This window comes from Alosa pseudoharengus, unplaced genomic scaffold (assembly GCF_046254945.1).
Source record: "Alosa pseudoharengus isolate Yale_2024_CS ecotype anadromous, Long Island Sound unplaced genomic scaffold, YU_APseudo_1.1 YU_APseudo_1.1_scf_15, whole genome shotgun sequence".
NCBI lineage: Eukaryota > Metazoa > Chordata > Actinopteri > Clupeiformes > Clupeidae > Alosa > Alosa pseudoharengus.
Genome location: NW_027468620.1, coordinates 8099889 through 8121825, shown reverse-complemented (window position 1 = coordinate 8121825; position 21937 = coordinate 8099889). Strand labels below are relative to the sequence as shown.

Sequence of the window (21937 nt, the reverse complement as noted above, 5' to 3'; positions counted from 1 at the left end):
TTGGCTTCGCAGTTCATAGATAACCCAGTGAAGTTGACCTCTGTTGGAAAGTCTTATCTGGTCAGAGACTGCTGTCATTGCTTAACAAGGGGTGTATTTTAAGGTACATTACCTTCGTCACAACCTCTGTGTATTTTAGTTGTTAAAGCAACTTTAGGGTCTTGTGAAAGTCTTGACCAAAGTTTTACGCAAAGTTATTATGGTTTGTGCTTTTTTTAACCAGTGATTTAAAATCTCTCAAAACTTTATTGAACACAGAAGGCACATCAGAGGCAGAAAGGTTGCAAAGCCCCCATGTCAGACTAACATTTGTTTTACAAGACAGCTTCCTACAAATAGACATTTGACTGAAATTCAAATGTTAAGACCGCAGGCCAGTGGATGTGGATGAATAATTTGTGTCAGGTAATTAATATTTTATAAGCCGTGAGTTGGGTCACATTACAGGACCTCTGTCCTGTGCTTTAGGGAGAGAGCTTTACGAGGTACACGCCAAAGGAAACAAGATGTGGAACTATGTTTTAAAGATTTGCTTTCAATGATTGATCAGCCTGTATCTTGGTTACACCGTCATTTGTGTGGGTGTTAGGCCAGGATGCGTATAACCAAGTTGGAAGAGCCATCCAAACTATCTGTTCTCACAGGAAGTGAGTGCCATCTGACATCCTAAGTCATTTCAGATATACACAGGAGAGATGTTATATTCCTTGTGTTATAGGTAGGGGATTTTTCTCACAGTGGACAATCAACAGCCAAGCCTATTTACCATCAAAAACATAATCACCAACAAAGCACCCATTGTGTGCCAAACATCATCACCAACAACAGCATGTAAGAGCATTTCACTGGGGTTATCATCAAGCAGGCACCTTCTTTTGTCGGCGTTTTGTTGATTTTCTTGTGTCAGTTCTTATCTGTCAGTTCTTGTGTCAGACATGACCATAACTGTCAAATCAGGAAATTAATAAATGAGCCAACACGAACCTTCAGACGGACGTGGGAGAGTGAACCTACTTGGCTGGGGACAGAATGTAAAGGCGTAGTTAAGAGGCGCCTTGGTGTCAGTGATCAGGTTGAAACTAAGGGGAGTCCGTAGGAGAGTGAGAGTTTTTTACAGTGTAATCCGGAGGCCAAGCACACTGTCAGGCACGCTAGGATCATGATTTTGTGTCGACTTTGTGTCTGAATTATTTACTGACATTTCTGTGCTATGTTTCCCTTTCATTTATCTTGGCAAGTGAGGAATGAAGATTCAACACATATTGCAGCTTTGCAGCCATAAGACCAAGAAGAGTCTGATAGAGTATAGTTTAAAATGGATGACGAATACACACACACACACACACAAACATACACATAGACACACACACATACACACGCATACCCACAAACTGAAATGATCACTGATTTGTTGAGCTTTCCTTGTTTCTTTTCTTTGGCCCAAGCACACTTACTGTCCCACGAATACACAAAGTGGACTGTTGAAGTGTTGTGCGTCTGGAGATATTCCTCTGTAAACACACATCACCCACACTACTTTGACTGAGAAGCTGTTTTTTTCCTTTGCTGAACTGGACATTTCTCACTCAGACACAAGAATAGTCTTTTCTACATTGTGTTGATGTTACTCCAAGTTGCTTGGCAACCTCATCTTTCTCCCCTCACTTCACTCATTCACTCCCATTGGTCACCTCTCTGTGTGTGTGTATGTGTGTGTCTGTTTGTGTGTCACCGTGTGTAAGAGAGTGTGTGTGGGCGCATGCACAACAGCGAGTGGTGTGCCATGTGTGTGTCTGTCAACAACAGGCGTTTCAAGGTTCCGGGACCACCGTTCAAACCCACACACTAATGTACAGTATGTCAGTAAACAGAATAAAGACAGATAGAGAGAGAGAGAGAGGAGAAGGAGAGGGAGGGGGGGAGACTGCGTGGGCAATATTTGTGGTTCAATTTGTGGCTTGATGACAGTTTTTTTTTTTTTATCTCTTCACCTCATGCAGGTTGCAGATTGCAGCAGCAGTAGCCCTGTTGGAAATGAGAGCACTGCCTCACTGGCAGAGGGCCCGTGCGTCTCTTCTGCCTCACGCTTTAGTTAGTGCACACAAAGCCAAAGATAACACAAAGCATGCAGAGAATCAATCAGGAATCATTTGGGTCTAGGCTAATTAGTTTATGGCCTCTATACGCGAGTCCTGCACAATATTACAGTGAGGGGAGATGCAATAAAAGTTGCAGCAGGAAGTGAGTTTGATTTTGATTGCTCAGGTGGAATAGTGTGTACATGATGTGGCTGTGTGTGTGTGTGTGTGTGTGTGTGTGTGTGTCTGTGTCTGTGTCTGTGTCTGTGTGTGTGTGTGTGTGTGTGTCTGTGTCTGTGTCTGTGTCTGTGTGTGTGTGTGTGTGTGTGTGTGTCTGTGTCTGCGTGTGTGTGTGTGTGTGTGATGAATTGAGTTCATCAATTGCAATAGTAAAAAAAACCCATTTACATTTATAAACAAACCTAAAAGCAAAAGCAAACATCCCGAAGCATCCAGAAAAGATAGTCTAGGAAAAGGCTTAATCCATGTATGGGAAACTGGCTGCTAAAGTCAAATGTAACTTTTGTCAACATTTGTTGGTGTGTGAGCACGGGTGTGAGCATGTGTGTGTTTCCGCCAAGTTCTGCATGGGATGGGGGCTGGCATTCTTTAAATAGGCAGAGTTGGTGACATGGCTCACAGCTGAGATTCAGATTCCGCACTGATACCACCATGAACGCCTCTATTAGGCTGGCACTTGAAATGGCTGGATTATCACATTGCTGTTTTTAGATGTGGGCTAAGTGTCTGCATCCCCTGACAAAACTATCAGGCCCCAGGCACATAACTACCGAGGATGATCAAAGTTTGGAATGATTATCAAGCATGCCAGTGTATCTACTGTGATTTTCCATTGAAATTAGGGTTCCTGGATTAAGTCCAGCACTTACTTTGATAAATGTAAGAAAATATAATAGTAAATAGGTAAATTTCAAGTCTTCAAGAGAGGAAAATGGTCATTCAATATCCAACAGTCCTGTAAGCATACATCTAATGTGTATTTGGCTGGATTAGGCTTTTTCTCAGGCTGGTAAGGGGTCTTACATCATCAAAGAGACCAGCACCAGTGACAGATGGGCTTCTTGATTAGCATAAATCTGCCAGTTGTTCATTTCATTTCTGTGTTGATGTTAAAGACACCAAACTTACCACCTCACAATCATGACTTCTGATCACATGGGCCCCAAAAAAGAAGTGTTATACCTCCCCCCTCTTCATTTCCCAATGTGTTTGGATGGATTAGACACACATACAATAGTTTGTTATGGTTGGCCCTTGTCACAGTTCACAAGCATAACATCTGTCATCCGTATCTGCTGTTCAAAATCAGCCTCCTTTAAAAATAAGGTCCTTGGTGGCCATGAAGACATCCCTAGAGATTCAAAAGCACATTCCTCTCAGCACAAGTGGCAATGTGAATGCGACCACTCAGGGCTTGTCAGTGGCCTGCTAAAACCACGCTGCATTCTTGTGATTGTGCTCAGAAGGGCCATGTTCTGCCCACTCCTGCTCTGGCTACCTATAAATGTCTCTGTATGTGTAAGACCTGCTGGGTGTGCAGGGTGGCAGGGCTATGTGCCCACGTGCCTCCCCGAGTCAGACGAAGCTTCATCCTCCCTCCATGCCCAAAGCGGGCACCGTCACGTGCAGCTCATGGCCAGGGATGTGTAAAGTAATGCCAGAGGTACAGCTGTCTTCACTCAGATCACTGGACAGCGACGGGAGTGTGGGAGGCCGCATAGACAGGCCCACGACCAGGCCTCAACAGAAAGGGCTCCAATGGAAAGGTCTCGTTATGGTAGTTATTCTCATTAAGAGGAGCACAAATACTTTTTCAATTTGAAGAAGTTTTTGGATACACAAGAGGGTGTCATTCATTGTTCAGATCACTGTTTAAGTTGGTAGTGGTGTTTTATTGTGGCCCTCTGCTTTGGCAAGACAGCCAATGAAGGGCCAGGGTAGTGAGGCTACTGATTATTTAAATGTGTTAGGGGGACTGGGCTGACCTGTGCCTACACTATAGTAGAATCTCTGACACACACACACACACACACACACACACACACACACACACACACACATCTGAGATGCTCCAACTGCTCGGAAATGTGAGCGTACAAGCTCACATGTCTAATATGGCGGTTGAAAATGGCAAGGTTGCATACATTTCCTTTTATGTGGTGATTGTTTAAAAAAGGGAGCAGCGGATAGTGTAGAGCATCGGCTCAGGTCCAGAGCATCTGCCTGGACTGTTTATTCTAGAGAAACGAGGGGGGGGGGGGGGTCCCTTCAATTAAACAGGGTAAAAGGGGGAAGCAGCTCCCGCTCCTCAGTGGAGGCTGCTCCTAGCCATGTTTGGAGCTGTTTGCCTTCATGCAGCAGCATTGCTGGCCTCTCTCTCTCTCTCTCTCTCTCTCTCTCTCTCTCTCTTTCTCGTTGTTTCTCTCTATATATCTCTCGCTGTCTCTCTCTCTCTCACTGTCTCCCCTCCCCATCTGTTGACAAAGCACAAGCCAAAAGGAGTTACGTAACAGACCCCCCCCCCCCCCCCCATCCACCCCCCGCACTCCCCTACCCCTCGCTGCTGGTACACAAGGCTTCATGACGAGTTTGGCTGTGTGTGTGTGTGTGTGTGTGTGTGCTTGGTGGCTGTCAAACAACTTTTTTTAAAGAAATGGAGCAGGTAACCCTTTGGGATCCCTTTCTCCCCCTTTGCTTACGTCCTCACCACTGAAATGTATTTATCTTTTTTTTGTACGGGAGAGAGATGCACGGGAGAGTGGTAGCAGTCTGACAGATAAAGATAGAGAGGAGGAGGGTGGGGGGGGGGGGTGCTGACAGAGGTGTAGCTGAGTGCGTTGTACGCTGGCGATGTCTGCTGCTCACACCTCGCTGTTAAGATTTCAAAGCAGAATGTGCTTACTAAGGATAGAAACGTTTACATACACTCCCAGCATAAAATGTAGTCTGTGGGAGACCTGGGATGTACACCTGTATGAAGTGGTCTGATGGTGTGAGAGAGTGTCAGTGATGGTATGTAGTGCAATGATGTGTATATATAAAAATACATGTGAAAGTGGGCTTGTGTATACTAGCAGCAACTGCCATACAATTTAATACATTTTAATACAAGTTAACAAGCCGGTTTCTCCCCCGTTCATGGATTAAGCCTACACTAAAAAAGAAATCCACTCTGAAAAGATCTTCATTGAAAAAAAGCTTTTTAGTCTAGAATTAGGCTTAATTTGTGTACAGGAAGCTGACCCAAAGTTACTTAAAAGCAGTGTTGTTACTTAAAGCCCTCCCTCGTCCCAGGTGTAATGTCTGATGGAGCCTGCACAGTGAGTGCACACGCGGTCGTATGCCTCCTGGGCCCGTGCTCATGTTTTCTTCCCATCTGGAAGCAAAGCACACTCTATCTCTCCCTCTCCCTCACCCACTTGCTCTCTCACTCGCTGGCCTGTTGTCTCTCTCAGAGCCCTGTGTCCTTGCTCTTTTGGGCTGGAGAGGGAGAGAAAGAGAAAAAGAGAAAGAGAGAGAGAGAAGAAAGACATAGCAGGCACAGATGTTTAGATTCTTCTTGCTGGCACAGAGGACTCTTAACAGATATTTTTGGGTGTTTATAATCCCAAAAGGAGATCCACTCATGTCGCTGTTGATGCGGTGTGGACAAATGTGTCCAGATACAGGCACCCAGTCAAACGTACACCCCTCTGTGTCTCACGCTTAAGACGGGTGCATTTTCGGACCCTGTTCTCAAAGGTGTTTATCCCAGTGAGAAGCACACAGACAGTAAACACCTGGACGTCCCTGACAGTGACAAATCGGCCACTGGTTATTATTACATCATTGGGAAAGGGTTTAAAATGTGACACGGGGGTGCAGTCTCATTCCATAGCCATGCGAAATGTTTCTCCGGCCCTATGTGATTGACGTAACTGCACCTTGTTAAAGTGCTCGCAAACTGCTATCTCCAGAGTGTGGTGTCAGACCTTCGATAATCTCATCCTGCTTTTTTACATTGACGAGACAGTTAGAAATGGTTTTGTAACTTGCTTCGTTCAGCTCCAGAATGCAATCCACAAACACATCATCGTACTCTGTAATGCATCTAAGGTGATGATCGGGTAATGATCAGTTGTCTGGAACGCCCTCCACAACTCACACAGGTCTACTTATGCCACCCAACTTGTGGCCAAAACCAAGATCTCCAGATTCTCTGTGGCTAAACGAGACAGCCGTCATGCAGCATCCTCAAATAGCCGTCTCTGTGCCAGACAGGCCAGAATGACCAGGCAGGGGTCGGTGGGGCGATGGGAACGCGTCCTGGTACTGTAGAGTGGGTGCCACATTCCCAGGTGGCAGGCGTTGACAGGCGCGTCCAGGGACGCCTGCTGGTGAAAGCCGCCAGACCAACCCGTGTGGTCCGGTCAAGGCCGGTTCTCTGGGAGGTGGGGGAGAAGAGGGGTGGTGGGTGGGAGTGAGGAGGAGAGGGTGTGGGAGTAGGGATTGTTAGAGGCACGGTTGGTGGGGGGATGTGGGGTCCTGCACTTCTCCTCCCTTTGTGATATGGAGAGAATTTAAAGAGCGTCTGAGCAGGTCTCTCCTTGTGTTTATGTGTGGGGGTGTGCCTGTTTTGTCAAGCCCTGTGGAGCTTCTGGAGTTGTAGTCTGGACAAAGCTGACAGGTAAGGCGTATGTTCCGGGGCTGAATGGTTTGCCAGATCTATTTTTCAAAGACTCCTACGCTTTTGAATGAATTTCTTTTCAGTCAATGCAATATGAAAAGGGGTTCTTCAGAAATGTACTTTAGTGCAGTTTCAATGGCACCTTTTTTGTGGCATCCGATGTCTCAAAGCTGTGTGACAATAGGCAGGCAATGACCGTGAAAGCAGTCTTTCTGTTTGTTTTCTGTCCCCCGTGCATTAGCATACACTAGTTGTTACGCAACAACACCAGCATTGTCTGGCGGAGCATATACCATATTTGCCGTTGTGTAAGGGCGGTCCAGAGGGCAGCTGGAAAGTTTCTATGGATTTTTCAGCTCCACATGGCCTTGCATGTTTACATTGCGGTGACAGAGATGAACGTCAGTTCGGTGGCTCAACTTTGCACTGAGAGCCTTGGGGCCTCCACAACGATGTCATCCTAGTTAGTTGCAGTATCAGAAAAAAAGAGAGAAGCCATTCATGTTCTCGGCCCTGTTTCAACAGGAGTTGTCAGACTTTTTGATTCTGTGCTTGTCATTCTTTGGCATGAGTGCGGCGTTTGTTTATCTGTTGTCAGGACACTATGCCCCCCCTATGTGCGTTTGGATGTGTGTGTGTGTGTGTGTGTGTGTGTGTTTGTGTGCAGAATGGCCAGGGGCCTTGTCAATGTCAGTGACAGGAAGCCTGGTTGCTAGGCAGCTGCCTTTGAGGGAGCTAATGAGCAAAGTGATTCTACTCATCAGGAATCTGAGAGAAGTCTGCTTATCTAAACAAACAGTTGAGCTAGTTTTACTGACACTGAAGCTGAACTTTGGATCTGGAACTAGATCCAACCCTTTCGTCCCTTTTGAATTTCTGTCAGCAGACGTTATCGTTCAAATCAACCACCAGTCAACTGAAGATATGTACATAGTGTCATAAGTTCTTTATTCTTTTTTTATATGAATTCAGTACTATAGCTGTAATGGTAATAACAAATGTTCTAATCAGTCAAGTCTGATTTAAGTTTAATTTAATTTAATTGTTTTGGAAATGAACTGAAAAGTGAAATCTCATACCTCTTTATCTATGGGAATACGAAAGTTGAAATGTTACTTAACATGTCACGTTAAGGGACTGAGCTTTGGCAGGTTGTTGTGATAACACTTTGTCAGGGGTTAATGTTTACTTGGGCCTGTATAGCCCAGGCACAGATTAACGCTGGCTCCATTCCCTTACATTACAACATACGCTCCTTCATTCGGCCCACCCTACCACATGCTAAGTCATTTGAAAAGGCATCTAAGAGGATGATCCATCACCTGTAAGAAGTTTGACCTATCACCTCGGAATTGCTTGATAGTCTGTTCCAACTCCATGGTGCTGTCCTCAGAGTTCCATCAAGTCAGTCAAAGGTCCCCCAGTGAGTTGACTCTTCACCTCCTCTGTCAGTTTATAGAAGGTGCCAACAAGCCCTAGCTGGCAGCCACCCTATTTAAAACATGTCAATCAGCCTCTCAAACAAGCACTGTTCTTTACAAGAACTGTGCTTGAGAACTTGGCCTGTTCTGTTGAGAACATGTGGTTTTTGCCAGAGCACATCAGAAAGGGGACAAAAAACAAGTGTGTGATCCTTGGGTTCTTTTTCTGTGAGAGAGTTGACCCCTCGCAGGGGGGAGGTCAAGAGGGGAATCTGTTTTGTTTAGAGCATGGGGAGCACACAGGAAATACAAGTTGGGTTACTTCATCATTTCACTTATAGTACAGTCCAAGCCTTGTATCCATTGTGTAATGACACGGCTATTTCAGGAATGCGCTCTTATAATCTTACCTCCCCTCTGGTCTTCAAGGAAGCTTTCATCGTGCAAACACATGCCTTGTTCACGTACGATAAGGTGTCACACAAATTCAAAGATAGGGGGGATTGTATAAATAGTCGTCTTGACGTGGGGTTCAAAACAGAGACGTCCTTGAGGGGCTGTCATGTTCTTTGCTAAGGTCGTGGAAAAAAGGACACAAGAGATGTTTACTTGGACACCTTGATGGATGAGTGGACTAAGATAGGAGAAAAGGCTTTCCACAAGAAATATGATGCTGAAGTTTAGACCACAGTATTAAAAGTATGGCTAAATGAAAATTAATTGTGTATACACGGATAATTGAGATTAATAAAGGAAACGTAATAGTGCACTGTATACCGTTAAATGGCTAATTAAATAACACACATGCCTTACTGCGTTCAAACTATGGATGATTATTTGTTTCTTAATATTCTTCTCAGGTGACACTTTATCTATACTCATGTGACTTGTTCTACCCTGCAATGTCAAATTGAAAACACAGTACTATTAATGATATAGGGCATATGATTAATCTTTTCTTTCTTTCTCGGCACCTTTATTATAAATAGTCCTGAGATACTTTTGGCTGATTTGCTTTACTTTCCCTTTTTAGTGGCGTACAGTCCAGCCATTCCATGTGTTCTGTTCTGTTTGTGTCATGATTTGCTAAATGAGAATATGCAGCAGTACCTCTCATCTGAAGAGCTCCTTGGGCCTTAGCTGGCAAGCTCCAGTGATGCGCTACGGATTAGCAGATGTTTCTCTCTCACACTCTCTCACTCTCTCTCTCTCTCTCTCTCTCTCCCTTATCCCTCTCATCCTCTTTGTCTCTCTCTTCCTCTCTCGCTCGCACACACACACTCACTCACTCACTCACACACACACACACACACACACACACACACACACACACACACACATGCTGTTTCTCACTGTCCCTGTGCTACCCATCAGTTTAGTGCTCTGGCGTGCATCAGACTCAATTACTTAATACTCCGCAACACGCAGCTCCTTTGCTTTCTCAGTGATGGGATTCAGTGTAGCGGGGGAAACAGAAGAGAATCAATTTGACAAATATGGTCATCTGTGTGGAACAGTCCCCATACAGTATTTATAACAGCTGCTGAAAATAAATCCAGCCATTGAATAAATCATAAGCCATTGAAAATGTACAAAGTATTTTCTATCCATTCACTAGCAGTCATTGTTGCTTTTAAAAGCAGATAAAGTCAAGGTGTCACACACACACAAACACACACACACACACACACACACACACACACACACACACACACACACACACACACACACACACACACACACACACACACATTCAAGCTGTTGTACCACACAAGTCAATTGTCATTAAGTCAATCCCTACTGTTTTGCTCTGTGTCCCTCATCTTGATTTGGGAAGGTAATCGTCACGTCACATGATGTAGATACATGACCGGACTAGGGAGTGGTCCTACAGGGCCTACACACACACACACACACACACAAACACACACTTAGGAGGGAGGGTGCATATTTGCCTATGTAGACACACAGACACTTTTGTGCGTGTACATAGGGAAATATGTAACCTTTCTCAAGTAAGATGTGCATTCAGTAGGCCTGTCCCTGTTGCATGTACTGCAATTCCAAAGGGATTTTGCCAGATTTTGTCTGTTTTCTGATCTCATATTACTTTAAATAGTTACAGTAATATGAAATGAAGAGTTGATTCTTATGTAAGAAAACAGACCTTACAATAGTGAAGACACCACCTTGGGAATATAGCACTTCCTAGCATGTAAACATAGCTTCTTTCTCTATGTGTGAGTTATTTTGCATATCCTGCAAACAAATACACATGGTATGTCAGTGCAGTTTAATCCAAACGTTCCCTTTCTGTTCTATAACTTCAGGAAAAACTGAATGACATGGTGTGTATCGTGTAAAAATATTTATGGCTTCAGGTTTGTTTAGCAGCGTTGTAGCTAAGAGTTTTCATTGAAACCTAGCAATCTAACTACTGAAAATGCTAAAGCATTAGAAACACCAGCAGCAGCCCTGCTGACTCTAATGAAGAGCTGGCTAGCTATGCTAGCTCATGCCTTTTGGCCATGTCGCGCTGTGAAAGCTCTTTCTGAGCCAGACCACAGAACTGCACACTGCATAGCCAGACAACAGTGTTTCTGTCCTTCACCGGACCATATACTAGTGAAATGACTAGTGAAAGGCTCTCAAAGGCTTCTCCGTTGGTGATGTTTTTATTGCCAACAAAGGTTGCTTTGTTGGTGATTTTGTTTTTGATGGTAAATAGGCTTGGTTGTTGATTGGCCTGAAATCCCCTACCTATAGCACTAGGAATTTAACACCTCTCCTGAGGATATCTGAGGTTGGTCTAAATACTACTATTTTTTGGAGATGATACCAGTAAGCTGCTTAAAAAAGTGACAAATTGTCTCTTCAATTTGATCTAGCATGCTGCATTTATTCTCCACTTACAGTTATGGCGGGGAGTGACAATAAAAAAGATTTACAACAGTAGAAAAAGTTTCACTTAGCCATGTACCACTTCATTTTGATTACCTTCTCATCACATCCCTCTGTTGAAACCATCTGGTACGACCAGTTTATACATATCAGGCGGGGCGCTTGGCTCGTGCAGGGCCATTTAAATGTTTAGGGTGGTTCTGAATTGAGTGCAGTAGACTTTTATTGAAAGCCATATCTAACAATCCCTCAGTGTTGTGTGGTGTGTGAGTGTTAGAGTTGTGGGGGAGGCCCGGGCTCTGGCTTGTTTCTCCTGGGCACGGTCCCTCGCTGCTCAGAAGTCGCTGGCCGTTTGTATCCAGTTTCAGTGTGAAACAGAAGCAGTGACGTGATACTGTCTTCATTAGCGGGATGCGGAGGTTGTCATCTCGTTTATGTATGACTACGTTCACGCCTCGCATGTTAAAATGATTGTCCTGTAACCTTATAGTCCTTGATAGACTCATTGCAGAAAGTTCACCGCATATTTGGGTCAAAGTTCAGCACCAGAGTTTGTTTTTGTCAACCCTTTTCATTAAAGTTCATTAAATACTTTATTTACCATATCTTGCAGCAGATTATGTATTTCCCTAAAAACATGTCAAATGATTGTATGGACTAGAATGCACTTTTTGTATAATTTTATATGATTTAATGTATTACTCAATCTCTACACTCGTTTCTGTTTCTCTCTTCTTCCATCCCCTCCTCCTCCTCCTTTTCTTCTCACTCGCTTATGTGTGAGTCTGTGTGGACAAGCTGTGCATTTTTAATCACACTCTGTGGTGGAAGTGTGGCCAAGAATAACAAAGCCCAGTAGAGATGGATTAGCAGAGGACCTCCTGTCAGTGCCGTCATAACTGTCTCTCCCCTCTGTCTCTCTCTGTTCCAGGGCTCTCCTGCAGAGGGCGCTAACAGTTTTCAAGGTGTTCACAGTAAGTGTACTGCTCCATTCTTTCCAGTGTCCTTAGAATACTTCATGCTCAGTTTGATATACAGTACGTAAGCTGATTTTTTGTGTATTACCCAGTCTTTTGTGTGTCAGTGTGGGAATTCTCTCTCTCTCTCTTTATGCTACACACACACACACACACACACACACACACACACACACACACACACACACACAGAGGCCACTGCTGACTCGCCTCAATCTAAAACTGGGATATGTATTCAGTCCCACAATAGTTCCCATTTCTAAAAATGAGGTGCTGATCTGGAGTGAAGCCTAAAGGATGCTACTCTATTGTCTTGCTGTCATGCTGAATCCAGCATCCGAGCAGCAGACACTGACCCCACTGTCCTCCGGCTTTTTGTCTTTGTCCTATCAGCATGGCCCCTGTCTCTATTTTTCTCTCTCTCATACACACACACACACACACACACACACAGAGATAGATCTTTTCCTTCCTTGTCACCATCTGTCTTGCGTGCCACACATCAGTGTCCTCTCTGTGCTGGCCGTGTCCTTTCACTTAGCTCTCTGCCCGTCTCTGTCGGCCATCGCGTCTTCTTCTGTATTCCGCAGAGGCTATCTCACTGCCAGCTAGTGACCCTAACGATCTCAGCAGAAAGCAAATCTCTTTTAATAGCACTGAGCATTTGTATGCTCTTAGCAGATTGTCTCTGGCTGCTGCTGCATCATATAAAGTTCTCCCACTCGCTATTGCAGTGTCTCTCATGGGCTTCTCTATTATCATTGGTCATACATTCCATCACTGTCTAGTGGAGGGTTTCATTTACTTTCTTTAACTTTACTTTTTCAATTTGCTACAAACACAGTGGTGCAGTGAATATACTATATAGAGCTGAACCTTCAAACCATCTACGTAGTTTAATGGCTAGCATATTTACTGCAGGTTTGTGATTAGGGTAAATTCCATTTTAGTGCCAGTGAAAGACCTTTTTTTGGCAAATCAAGGAGATAGCACAATAATCAAGGTAGCACAAGAACCCCCCCCACCCCCACCTCCCAACACGCACACAGACACACACACATACACACACACACACACACACACACACACACACACACACACACAAACACACACAAACACCCCACCCCCTAAAGAAAATGCATTATTGAAAAGATGGTGGTAGTCATTGAATACATAGTGCACCTGTCACCAAATTCTGACACTACTGTGCCACTTGTAGTGAAAGTATCTTGCCTGGACGATGGGAAGTTTATGTTATGGTAATTGCTGTTGAGTGTATCTAACCAGGCAAGGATTACATTGTTGCTGTGTAAAGAAAGCACACACCTAAATCACTCAGATCCTCAGAACCTGCTCTGGCAGCCTGCCTCACCCAAGGCGAGGCGTGTGAATGCTACACACGTAGTTGACTGTGACACTGTTTTCTGGTCGGCCAGAACAGTGTCTGGGTTAACGTTCAGTGTTGTTTGTGTGTGTGTGTGTGTGTCCTCTCCGGCAGCTGGTCCAGTCAAGCCCAGGCCACGCACGGTGTCTGCGGTACGAGTGACTCCTGTGTCCAGCATGAAGAGCTCCCCAGAGTTAATGCCGTCAGGTGAGGTCTGCTGACACCCTTTCTCTCTGCTCCCTTAACTCGAGTGTCCCCTCCACACTAATAACTAGCCCATTTAGAGAACAGCTTTCTCCGTACCTTCTTACCTTTATGGTTATGGTTATGGTGTTTTGATGACACTTTTATATTTAGCATGGTTTATATCTGGTGAAGGTTTGCATCTGTTGATTGATGCAATGTAATATGATGATAACTATGTATTATTATTGGTGATGGGATGCATAGGCAATTTGACAATGTAATTATAATGACGTCTTTATTATTATGAAGCATGAAGCAGCTATAGTTTGAAGTATATCAGAAATTAGTTTGGCAAGGTTTAGTCCTAGTGTTGTTGTGACCGATACAACCTCTTGCGATCAGGTGGGGATGAATAACAAAGTCTTAAGAATGAAAGCTTCAGTACATAATAGACATTCATACTCTGGACTCTTCTGACATTTCTGCATGCAGTCACAGATTGCTGTTGGTGGTTTAAGCACCATGACGTCATTATTCTCCTCATAGCCTATTTCATTGATCAGTACAGTGTCCCACAAATATGAGGTGTGACTATTGAATCATGAGATTGTCATGACTACCAGTACCAGTACCTGTACCAGTAATACAAGTATAATGAGTTTTCTTTATTACTACTGAAGTACAGTATTAGTGTCAGTAGTAAACAGCCACACATCATACTGTACCGAGATGTAACTCGGGTTACCTTAAAGGGTAGGGTTACAATAAATAATTCCTAGATACAGGATACATTAATTGATGTGTTTATTAGTTGAATTGTGAGTCCCTTTCTTTAATTAGATGACCAGAGTAATAATAAAATGATCAGGATGGTAATATGTGTGTAGTCTTTTCTATTCATAACAAATGTTAAAACGGAAGCACAGCATCATCATGTCATGGCATTGGCATTGTGATGCCTTTTACGTTTATCATTGCATTTTGAAATTTGCCTTTAAGTCAATGTAAATGCTTAAGCTAATTTAAATAGCTGCATAGAACACTCCTGGTGATTTCTTTTTTGCCAGATAGCAAAAAAGGAATACTCAGACTTGCCTCTTGGCATTTAAACATGTCTCAGAACATGTAAGGCAGAAACCACAGTAAATGATGAACCCATAAACGGAACTGTTTATTGACATTTCTCCCTCATGTGTCTGTTTGTCTTTCTGTCTCTGTGTGTGTTTGTCCATCCGTCGGTCCATCGGACTGGCAGAACTAGACCCCACCCGTGTGTGCAAAGGCAAAGGGGCAGTCACGCTCCGCGCCAGTCTGGTCCAGATCAGTGACGACGACTCTATCGGCCAAGAGCCCGCTGGGGACCATGCCAAAAGTGAGTAGCTGCTCTCATTATGTGGGGAACCCTGCGAGAGATCAATTAGCCCATTTAATGCAGCTAAAGGCTAATAGTGTAATAGTGTTGTTGTGTGTAGAGATGAGGATAATAATGAATAGATTAAAAAAGAACATAAATAATGATGACATTGTTTGCATTAATAAACCTCTTTAAAAGTAGTACAAACTTGGCCAGTTTGGCATATGGCATAGTACAATGAGGTTATCTAATGTATATGCTATAAATGATGTCTGTAGAACTGAGGACATATCAGATGTGTTATATGTGGGGTGTATTTGTGGGGAACAGGAGCTGTAAATCAGAAAAAGTAGCCTGCGAGCCATCGGAGGGTGTTTGGGGCTGAAATGTAGCTGCTCTGAGATTTTTATCTGTTCCTGAGGAGGAATTTGCAAGCCTCCTGAGATCTTTCTGGTAGTAAATCTGAAATAGGGAGGATGTGTGCAATAAAACTTTCTTTCCGGGTCTTACAAAAGAGGAGGAAAGAAGCTCTCACCTCATCCGAGTGTAAAGTGCATTTTGGAGTGTGTTTAGCTATCAAACAATGAAAAAAAGCACAACTTCTCCACAGCTATGTTTTCCAGTGTTTTGCGTTGTCTGGCATAACTCACTGCATAACACATGGACTCAGTCATATTTCCAGCATGCCTGTCAAAGACCCCCCTTGTCCCCGAAACACCCACTCCGAGCGGTGGAACTGCGGGCCCCCTGAGTTGCGGACCCGTTTTTTTGTTGCACTCGGAACATTAGAGCCGGAGTGGCCGATGGCCAAGACCCTGTGGGGAGATGCTTTAATTGTTGTTGTGCCCGAGGAGAAAGGCCAGTGGAACAAACGCCCCTTACAGTGGCCCTGAATGGGCGCCTTGTTCTGGATACAGAGTTCGCAGATTGTGAGAGAATCTTTTTTTTTTTTTTTTTTTTTCCCCCAACACCTCCTCCCGCAAAGGGAAATTAGCATTTTCTCCATCTCAGATGGTTTATGGGAAGTATTTGGCTGCTGGCAGGAGTTCATAGGCGATTCGTTTTAATTGAGGATGAATTGTTTTTCCTCCATCCCCTGCCCTCGGTGAAGTTGCCTCTAGCCTGTGAAAGCGAGCAAGTGCTTTGCCAAGTGAAGGTGCTTTTATTGTCCCTGTTCAGTCCCCCTTGATTTGTTGTGGGACCCGTGCTGGGTTCTGAATGCCCCGCTGGACTCTAAAGCTGTGCTGTTGGATCCGTTACAGGTGGCTGGCTTGGTGAAGTGAACGGCGACGCCTCAGGAACCGGATTGGCAGAGGATGGAATCTACACATTGGTGACTGATCCACCCCAAGTGAACGACATCGCGCCACACCAGGTATGACACATCCCTCATGCCTTGCCTTTCCATCGTCATATCAGCGCTTCCCTTCGCAGGCTGTCAGGCCAGTCAGGCTCAAACAGCATTACGGATGAAGAGCAGTGACTCTTTGCAAGTCATGTCTTGAATTCATAACAACTGTTTTCAGACCAGCCATGGGTAAGAATGTGAAATGCTGTGTTTTGGTAGTATTTTATCTCTCCTTAAACATGCTTTTATTGCTTTGGTTAGACCCTGGATTCATCTTATGACTATATTTATTAAGATTAAGATTCACTTTATTGTAATTGTGTGACTGTGTAAATGTGTATTTTACATTCACAGAATGAAATTAAATATTGTTTCTCTAGCGTCTCCTCAGTATATCAGTATATTCAAAGGTGCTGTCATATTATTATAAAAAGAACGATCTGTCACCAAAAACAAGCTAAGTAGTATTAAGAAAAAACATTTTCCGACTCAACAGAGTACAAGATAAAGGGCTGTTTTTTTTTCAGTGCCAGTTCACTGCACACAGAGACCACAGTTTGGCAGTGCATCTAAGTCCATCAACAGTTTAATAGTTTGTCTAGACTCTGGACTCATTCTCTCTCTCTCTCTCTCTCTCTCTCTCTCTCTCTCTCTCCCTCTCTCTCTCTCTCTTTCCCCAGGGCAAGACCCCTGTGAGCACAGACGAGACCTCACGCTGGTCCACACCCGATCCCCAGAGTACCGCCCCTGCATCCTACGCCAAGACCACCCCCGCCTACCCGTCCAACTACCCCTCCACCACCTCCGTCAACCCCACCATCGTCCTACTCCAGCATAGCAGAGGTAGGCGACTCTGTGGTGGAGACGCAACTGAATGAAATATCAATTTCATGGGCCCAAGCGTCGTTGTGCTGTGTGAAAGTCTGCCTCCCTTTTCTCTCCTCTAATGTGTATAATCACATAATCCAGTTATGTGATGGTGAGACATGCTCCGATATTCACGCTGTGCTGTTGCGCATTAAGTCGGCTCTTTTTTTTTATGTTACTTTAATAGGCGTGACGAGGCTCAGGAAGTGTCTCAGTACTTTCAGATTGTTGAGTGTTGTTCAGATGTAAGCGTGAGATGTTAAGAGAGATTGCTCAAGTAGGCCTGTAACAAAATTAAAGATGACACTAATCACCAAATCAGATAAAAATCAGGTTTGTTGGACTGTAATAAGACTTACAGAAATGCTCTAGCCTCAGTGGGCTGCACTAGTCATGGTTAAACCAGTGGACCTCACATGCTTAAATTAGTGGACCTCATCGACCAGTTTCCTCTAACGAATTAAGCCTAGACCTACACTAAAAAATAAAATAAAATAATGGATATTTTCATTGAAGTTTTCTTTTAGTCTAGGACTTGGCTAAATCCATGTTATATGTTAACTAGGAGATATCATACAGTTAAACCAGAGGACCTTGTATAGTTAAAGAGGTGGCCCTCATAAGGTTAATTCAACCAGAAGGCCTCATTTGGTTAAACCAGTGGTGGAGCTCATGGAATTTGGTGCAACCTTTTTCTGCCTTGCCCACTCTGTCTGTTGACTCAAAGTCAGGGACTGACCACTCACTTCCATTCCTATCACGTTAGGTCCTCTGGCTGCTGTGTGAGAATGACTCTCAGAAGCTAAGGTTTGACAATAATGACAAAATATAAGCACCCAATCTTTGAAAACGTATCAATAACACATTTAGCAAGTGTTATACTGTAGGTGTACGTTTATACTTGTACATACAGTATGTGTTGGCTTTTTCCAGAGTTGTGCAGTATTCTGTAGTCTTTTCCTCAGCCTCAGTATAATTTTTGATTACACTATAATAGCATCGCAATGGAGCACACAGTTGAAATTGATTCATGGGCCAGCCTCAAGTGGCTATTTCTGTTGAGTGTGGAGCATTCACAGAGCCTTTCAGGCTTTTTACTGTTTAAATATTTATGCGGACATAGTATTTCCATCACTTAGAATCATCTCCAGGTTCGCTCTCTCTGAGGAGATCAAACTTTTTCTGTCTCTTCCTTCATGAGGTGGAACAGGCTTTTTTTTCCCCTAAGCTGCATTATGAGCAGTTTTTATAAGTACTGCAGTCCAACCATGACTTCCTCTGCTGCAGTGTGGAGTTGTGGAGGCTGCACCATTTCTGTAAAGTCTAAAATCTATAAGCTATTTACCTGCATGAATGCAATTACGAGACTTAAAAGCGAAATATTGTTGAGTTTGCATCAAGTGGCTGGACTGAATAAGCAAATAAAGTATCAGTAAATATAGTATCAACTGATTATCCTTCACAAATGTCCATAAAGAGCCAGTGGTATTTGTGGGTCCAGTAAATAAATGTTCAGTGGTTTCTAGCCGTTCTAGAGTCTTCTAAAACTATTTTTACGCTACGTGAACGGAGCGCTTCAGTTGTGGACCCGGTGTAGCCCGGGCCTATAGTCGTAATCCTCCAAACAGCACATTATTGACCATCTCATAACTCAGGCATTGCTTAGAATGGCAAGCCTTGTAGAGCAGCTCGACTGACTACTCAGTGACTCTATGCTCCTCTACTCCATCCACAGATAGTTATCCGGCCTTATCAATGCTGAGTCAGGGGCTTTTAGCATGTTATATAAACCATACTATATAACTACAAGCCATCTCATCTTATAAAGACATATAATTGCATACAATTGCTGATTCATTAAGTTTATGTGATTCTTGATGTTTCAGGAACACAGGCACAGACAGACAGACAGACAGACAGGCTGATCGTTTGGGCTGATTTGATAGGCTTGGCCCATATGCTCGTTTGGCTTTATTGCATTACGTTGTTGCATCTCTGCTTCTGTTTCCTCTCACCACAGAACAGCAAAAGCATCAGTGTGATGTGGCAGGTATGACATTAAAGGTTTGATGGGCTCGCATGTCGATCCTGATGACCCCCTACACCCCGTCCTCTCCAGGGCTAACCCCTTTACTTTTGAACTCATTCCTTTCCTTCTTCTTTTCAGCCTTCAGCAAACATGCTGCGAAATCCTTTGATCAAAATGATTCCCACTTGACTGTCCTTTTATCCATAACATTTGTTGTGAGATTTTACAGATTGCTCTCTGTGTCTTACCATCACAGGAGAAATGAGAGCAGTTGTGCATTTCAGCTGTGTCGCCTAAAATAACGCATCCATTGGTTTGCGATTTTCTTGCCAGAGAATCAGCTGTTTTTTCCATTTATGCACTCTGTAGCAACACAAAATCCCACAGCTTGTAAGAGCTCTAATCTAGTACTGTAAATATTTTCTCACCTTGTAGCCTAAATTAGGCACTTTGAGATACATATTAGAGTGTAATTGACATTTTTATGGTAGAAAAAACTAAATGTTGCTATGCTGACCATGAGACACAGTCATGACTGTTTGCTGTCGGCATGATCGGTTCGACCAGCGGTTACATGTGGCATGGGTCTGCATGGGATTCATTTACTTGCAATGTGGACTTTTCATTTGCACTATGTACATCTTTAAAATGAAGCCTTATACTTTAATCAGACTGCATTTGGTTTGCAAAGAGTATCTTAAATGGCAACAATGATTTAACACTTGATATCAACTGTTAATTGTTTGACCTGATTATTTTTTGGTGGTGGTATTTGTGATTTTGCCCGAGTGGGTTCATGATGGCTATTATGTTTTTTCAGGGCTCTGTGTCTCTCAGCATGTCTGTGTTAGTCCTGGCATTTGTGTGGTGTCTGTGTTGTTTATGTCCATTTGTGTTCCATTTCATTCTATTTTAAGTCTATGAAGAGATGTATTTACACTAAATAACAAAAAGACTCATCATTTGTAAGGATTTCATGTTCAAGGGGTTTTGAAATCCCAGAATTCCAGACAAACAGAGTGGTCCAGTCAGCCCATAGATAGATATACTGTCAGTCTGCCCATATGCTCCTTGCTGTCTCGTAATGTTTCAGTGTGCTTGTCAGAAGCTTGTAAATGTATGCAGGAGGCTGCCAAGATCATCTGTCCCATTAGAATCCTACTGTCAGTGGAGGGGAGATGGGCCAAGTCCATTTGTGGACCAATAACTCAGCCTTTGAGTTGGACTTAAATTGCTGAGTTGGACAGATGCTCATTTTGTGCGATGGTTATCTTAAGTCCATGTCCAAGGAAGGAAGATGCTGAGTTGTTTGGAAAGAGGTGGAATGAGCCCAAGTCTCTGTCACTCTCAATGCCAGTTTAAGAGGAAGATACTGTTCTCTGATGCCCTTCTGCCTGCAGACACAACAGGCACACAGAGGAACAGTTCCATCTAGTGAGCTAGTGACAAACCAGATCAGGAATTTTGTTTTTAAAATTGGATCTGAAGAAGGCCTCACAGCCAAAACGTTATCCAATAAAAAATACATTTGGAGCCAGAGTGTGCAACAGTTTCCTCTTATTTTTAAACCATTTGAGGAAAACACAATGCTGTCTGGAAGAATTCAGTAGTCGTTTATATTCCTTTTTTGTCAATCCTCTGTATTTGTTAGCGTTTAATTCCTCATTGACAAATTCCTTACTATCAGCCAAGAAACTTGTATACTTAGATCCTTTAAACAAGGCAAGGCAAGTTTATTTATATAGCGCATTTCACACCATACAATGTGCTTTACATAAACAAAAGCAAAGAATAGAAGGCAATTGGTACTTGATGCGTGTTTATCTCCTCTAGCTACATGTAAGTGTGTTTCTAACAGTGTGTGTGTGTGTTTGTCAGACCCTACGCCGGAGCGAGGCGAAGCTCCAGAGAGGGGGGAGGGACCTGTGGGAGCCCCCGTAGAGGCCTTCTCCGTCCAGCCCGACATGGACGGCAGACAGGGGACAGTGAGGATGACTCAGCACGTCTCCGTCGGACACCCGCCAGAGCAACCCCGTCCCCCTATCAGGGTACGGCTGGGGAAAAGACCCCACAGAATGTTGCCAAATAAGGCCAGTTTTGTATGAGGGGGCGGACTGTTCCTCTCATTTGGTTTAACACTTGTACAGAATTTGTGTTGGTGATTTTATTGTTGCACTGTTAAAGGTAATATTTGCTGTTTTGTTTTGCCGTACGCTTCAACAAGATATGCCCATTATTGAATATTGTGGAAAGATATGTAAAATCCATTAAAACCAAGTGCTCATACTTTTTCACTTCATTGAGTTCTGGGAGATTTTTACAAGGATGCAAATTAAATCCATCTCATAAATTATGGAAATGATGGAACCTCTTCCAAAACCAATTTGTTGGAAGAATTAATATTTCAGCAGTGAAATTAATATGCCACTAACATGCCTTTTAAATCCTTTGTGTAATACCTCATTGAGCATGTTTCCACACTCTGCTTCAGAACACGGAGAAATCAAAGGACTGGTACAAGAACATGTTCAAGCAGATTCACCGGCTTCCAGGTAAGATGGGCCTCCTGGGCCACCATAGCCTTGTCTCTCTAGTATGTCCTGCATAACCAGTCCACCTCTACTGTTGTGTTATGGCACAGCGTTTTCTGCACCTATTTATGCATTATGCCTCTCTACATCCGACTTGGGTGTGTGTGTGTGTGT

The 21937-nt window shown here is 43.6% G+C and overlaps 1 protein-coding gene across 1 annotated transcript in view; it reads left to right on the top strand.

Annotated features, from left to right (window-relative positions):
- The window catches only part of sorbs1 (sorbin and SH3 domain containing 1), a 59888-nt gene that overhangs the window by 807 nt on the left and 37144 nt on the right, over window positions 1-21937 (top strand). The window contains exons 2-8 of the mRNA XM_076285396.1: window positions 12019-12061; window positions 13563-13655; window positions 14890-15006; window positions 16251-16363; window positions 17017-17179; window positions 21111-21280; window positions 21724-21784. Of these exons, the coding sequence (XP_076141511.1) occupies window positions 12019-12061; window positions 13563-13655; window positions 14890-15006; window positions 16251-16363; window positions 17017-17179; window positions 21111-21280; window positions 21724-21784 (760 nt within the window). The remainder of the gene's footprint in view (window positions 1-12018; window positions 12062-13562; window positions 13656-14889; window positions 15007-16250; window positions 16364-17016; window positions 17180-21110; window positions 21281-21723; window positions 21785-21937) is intronic.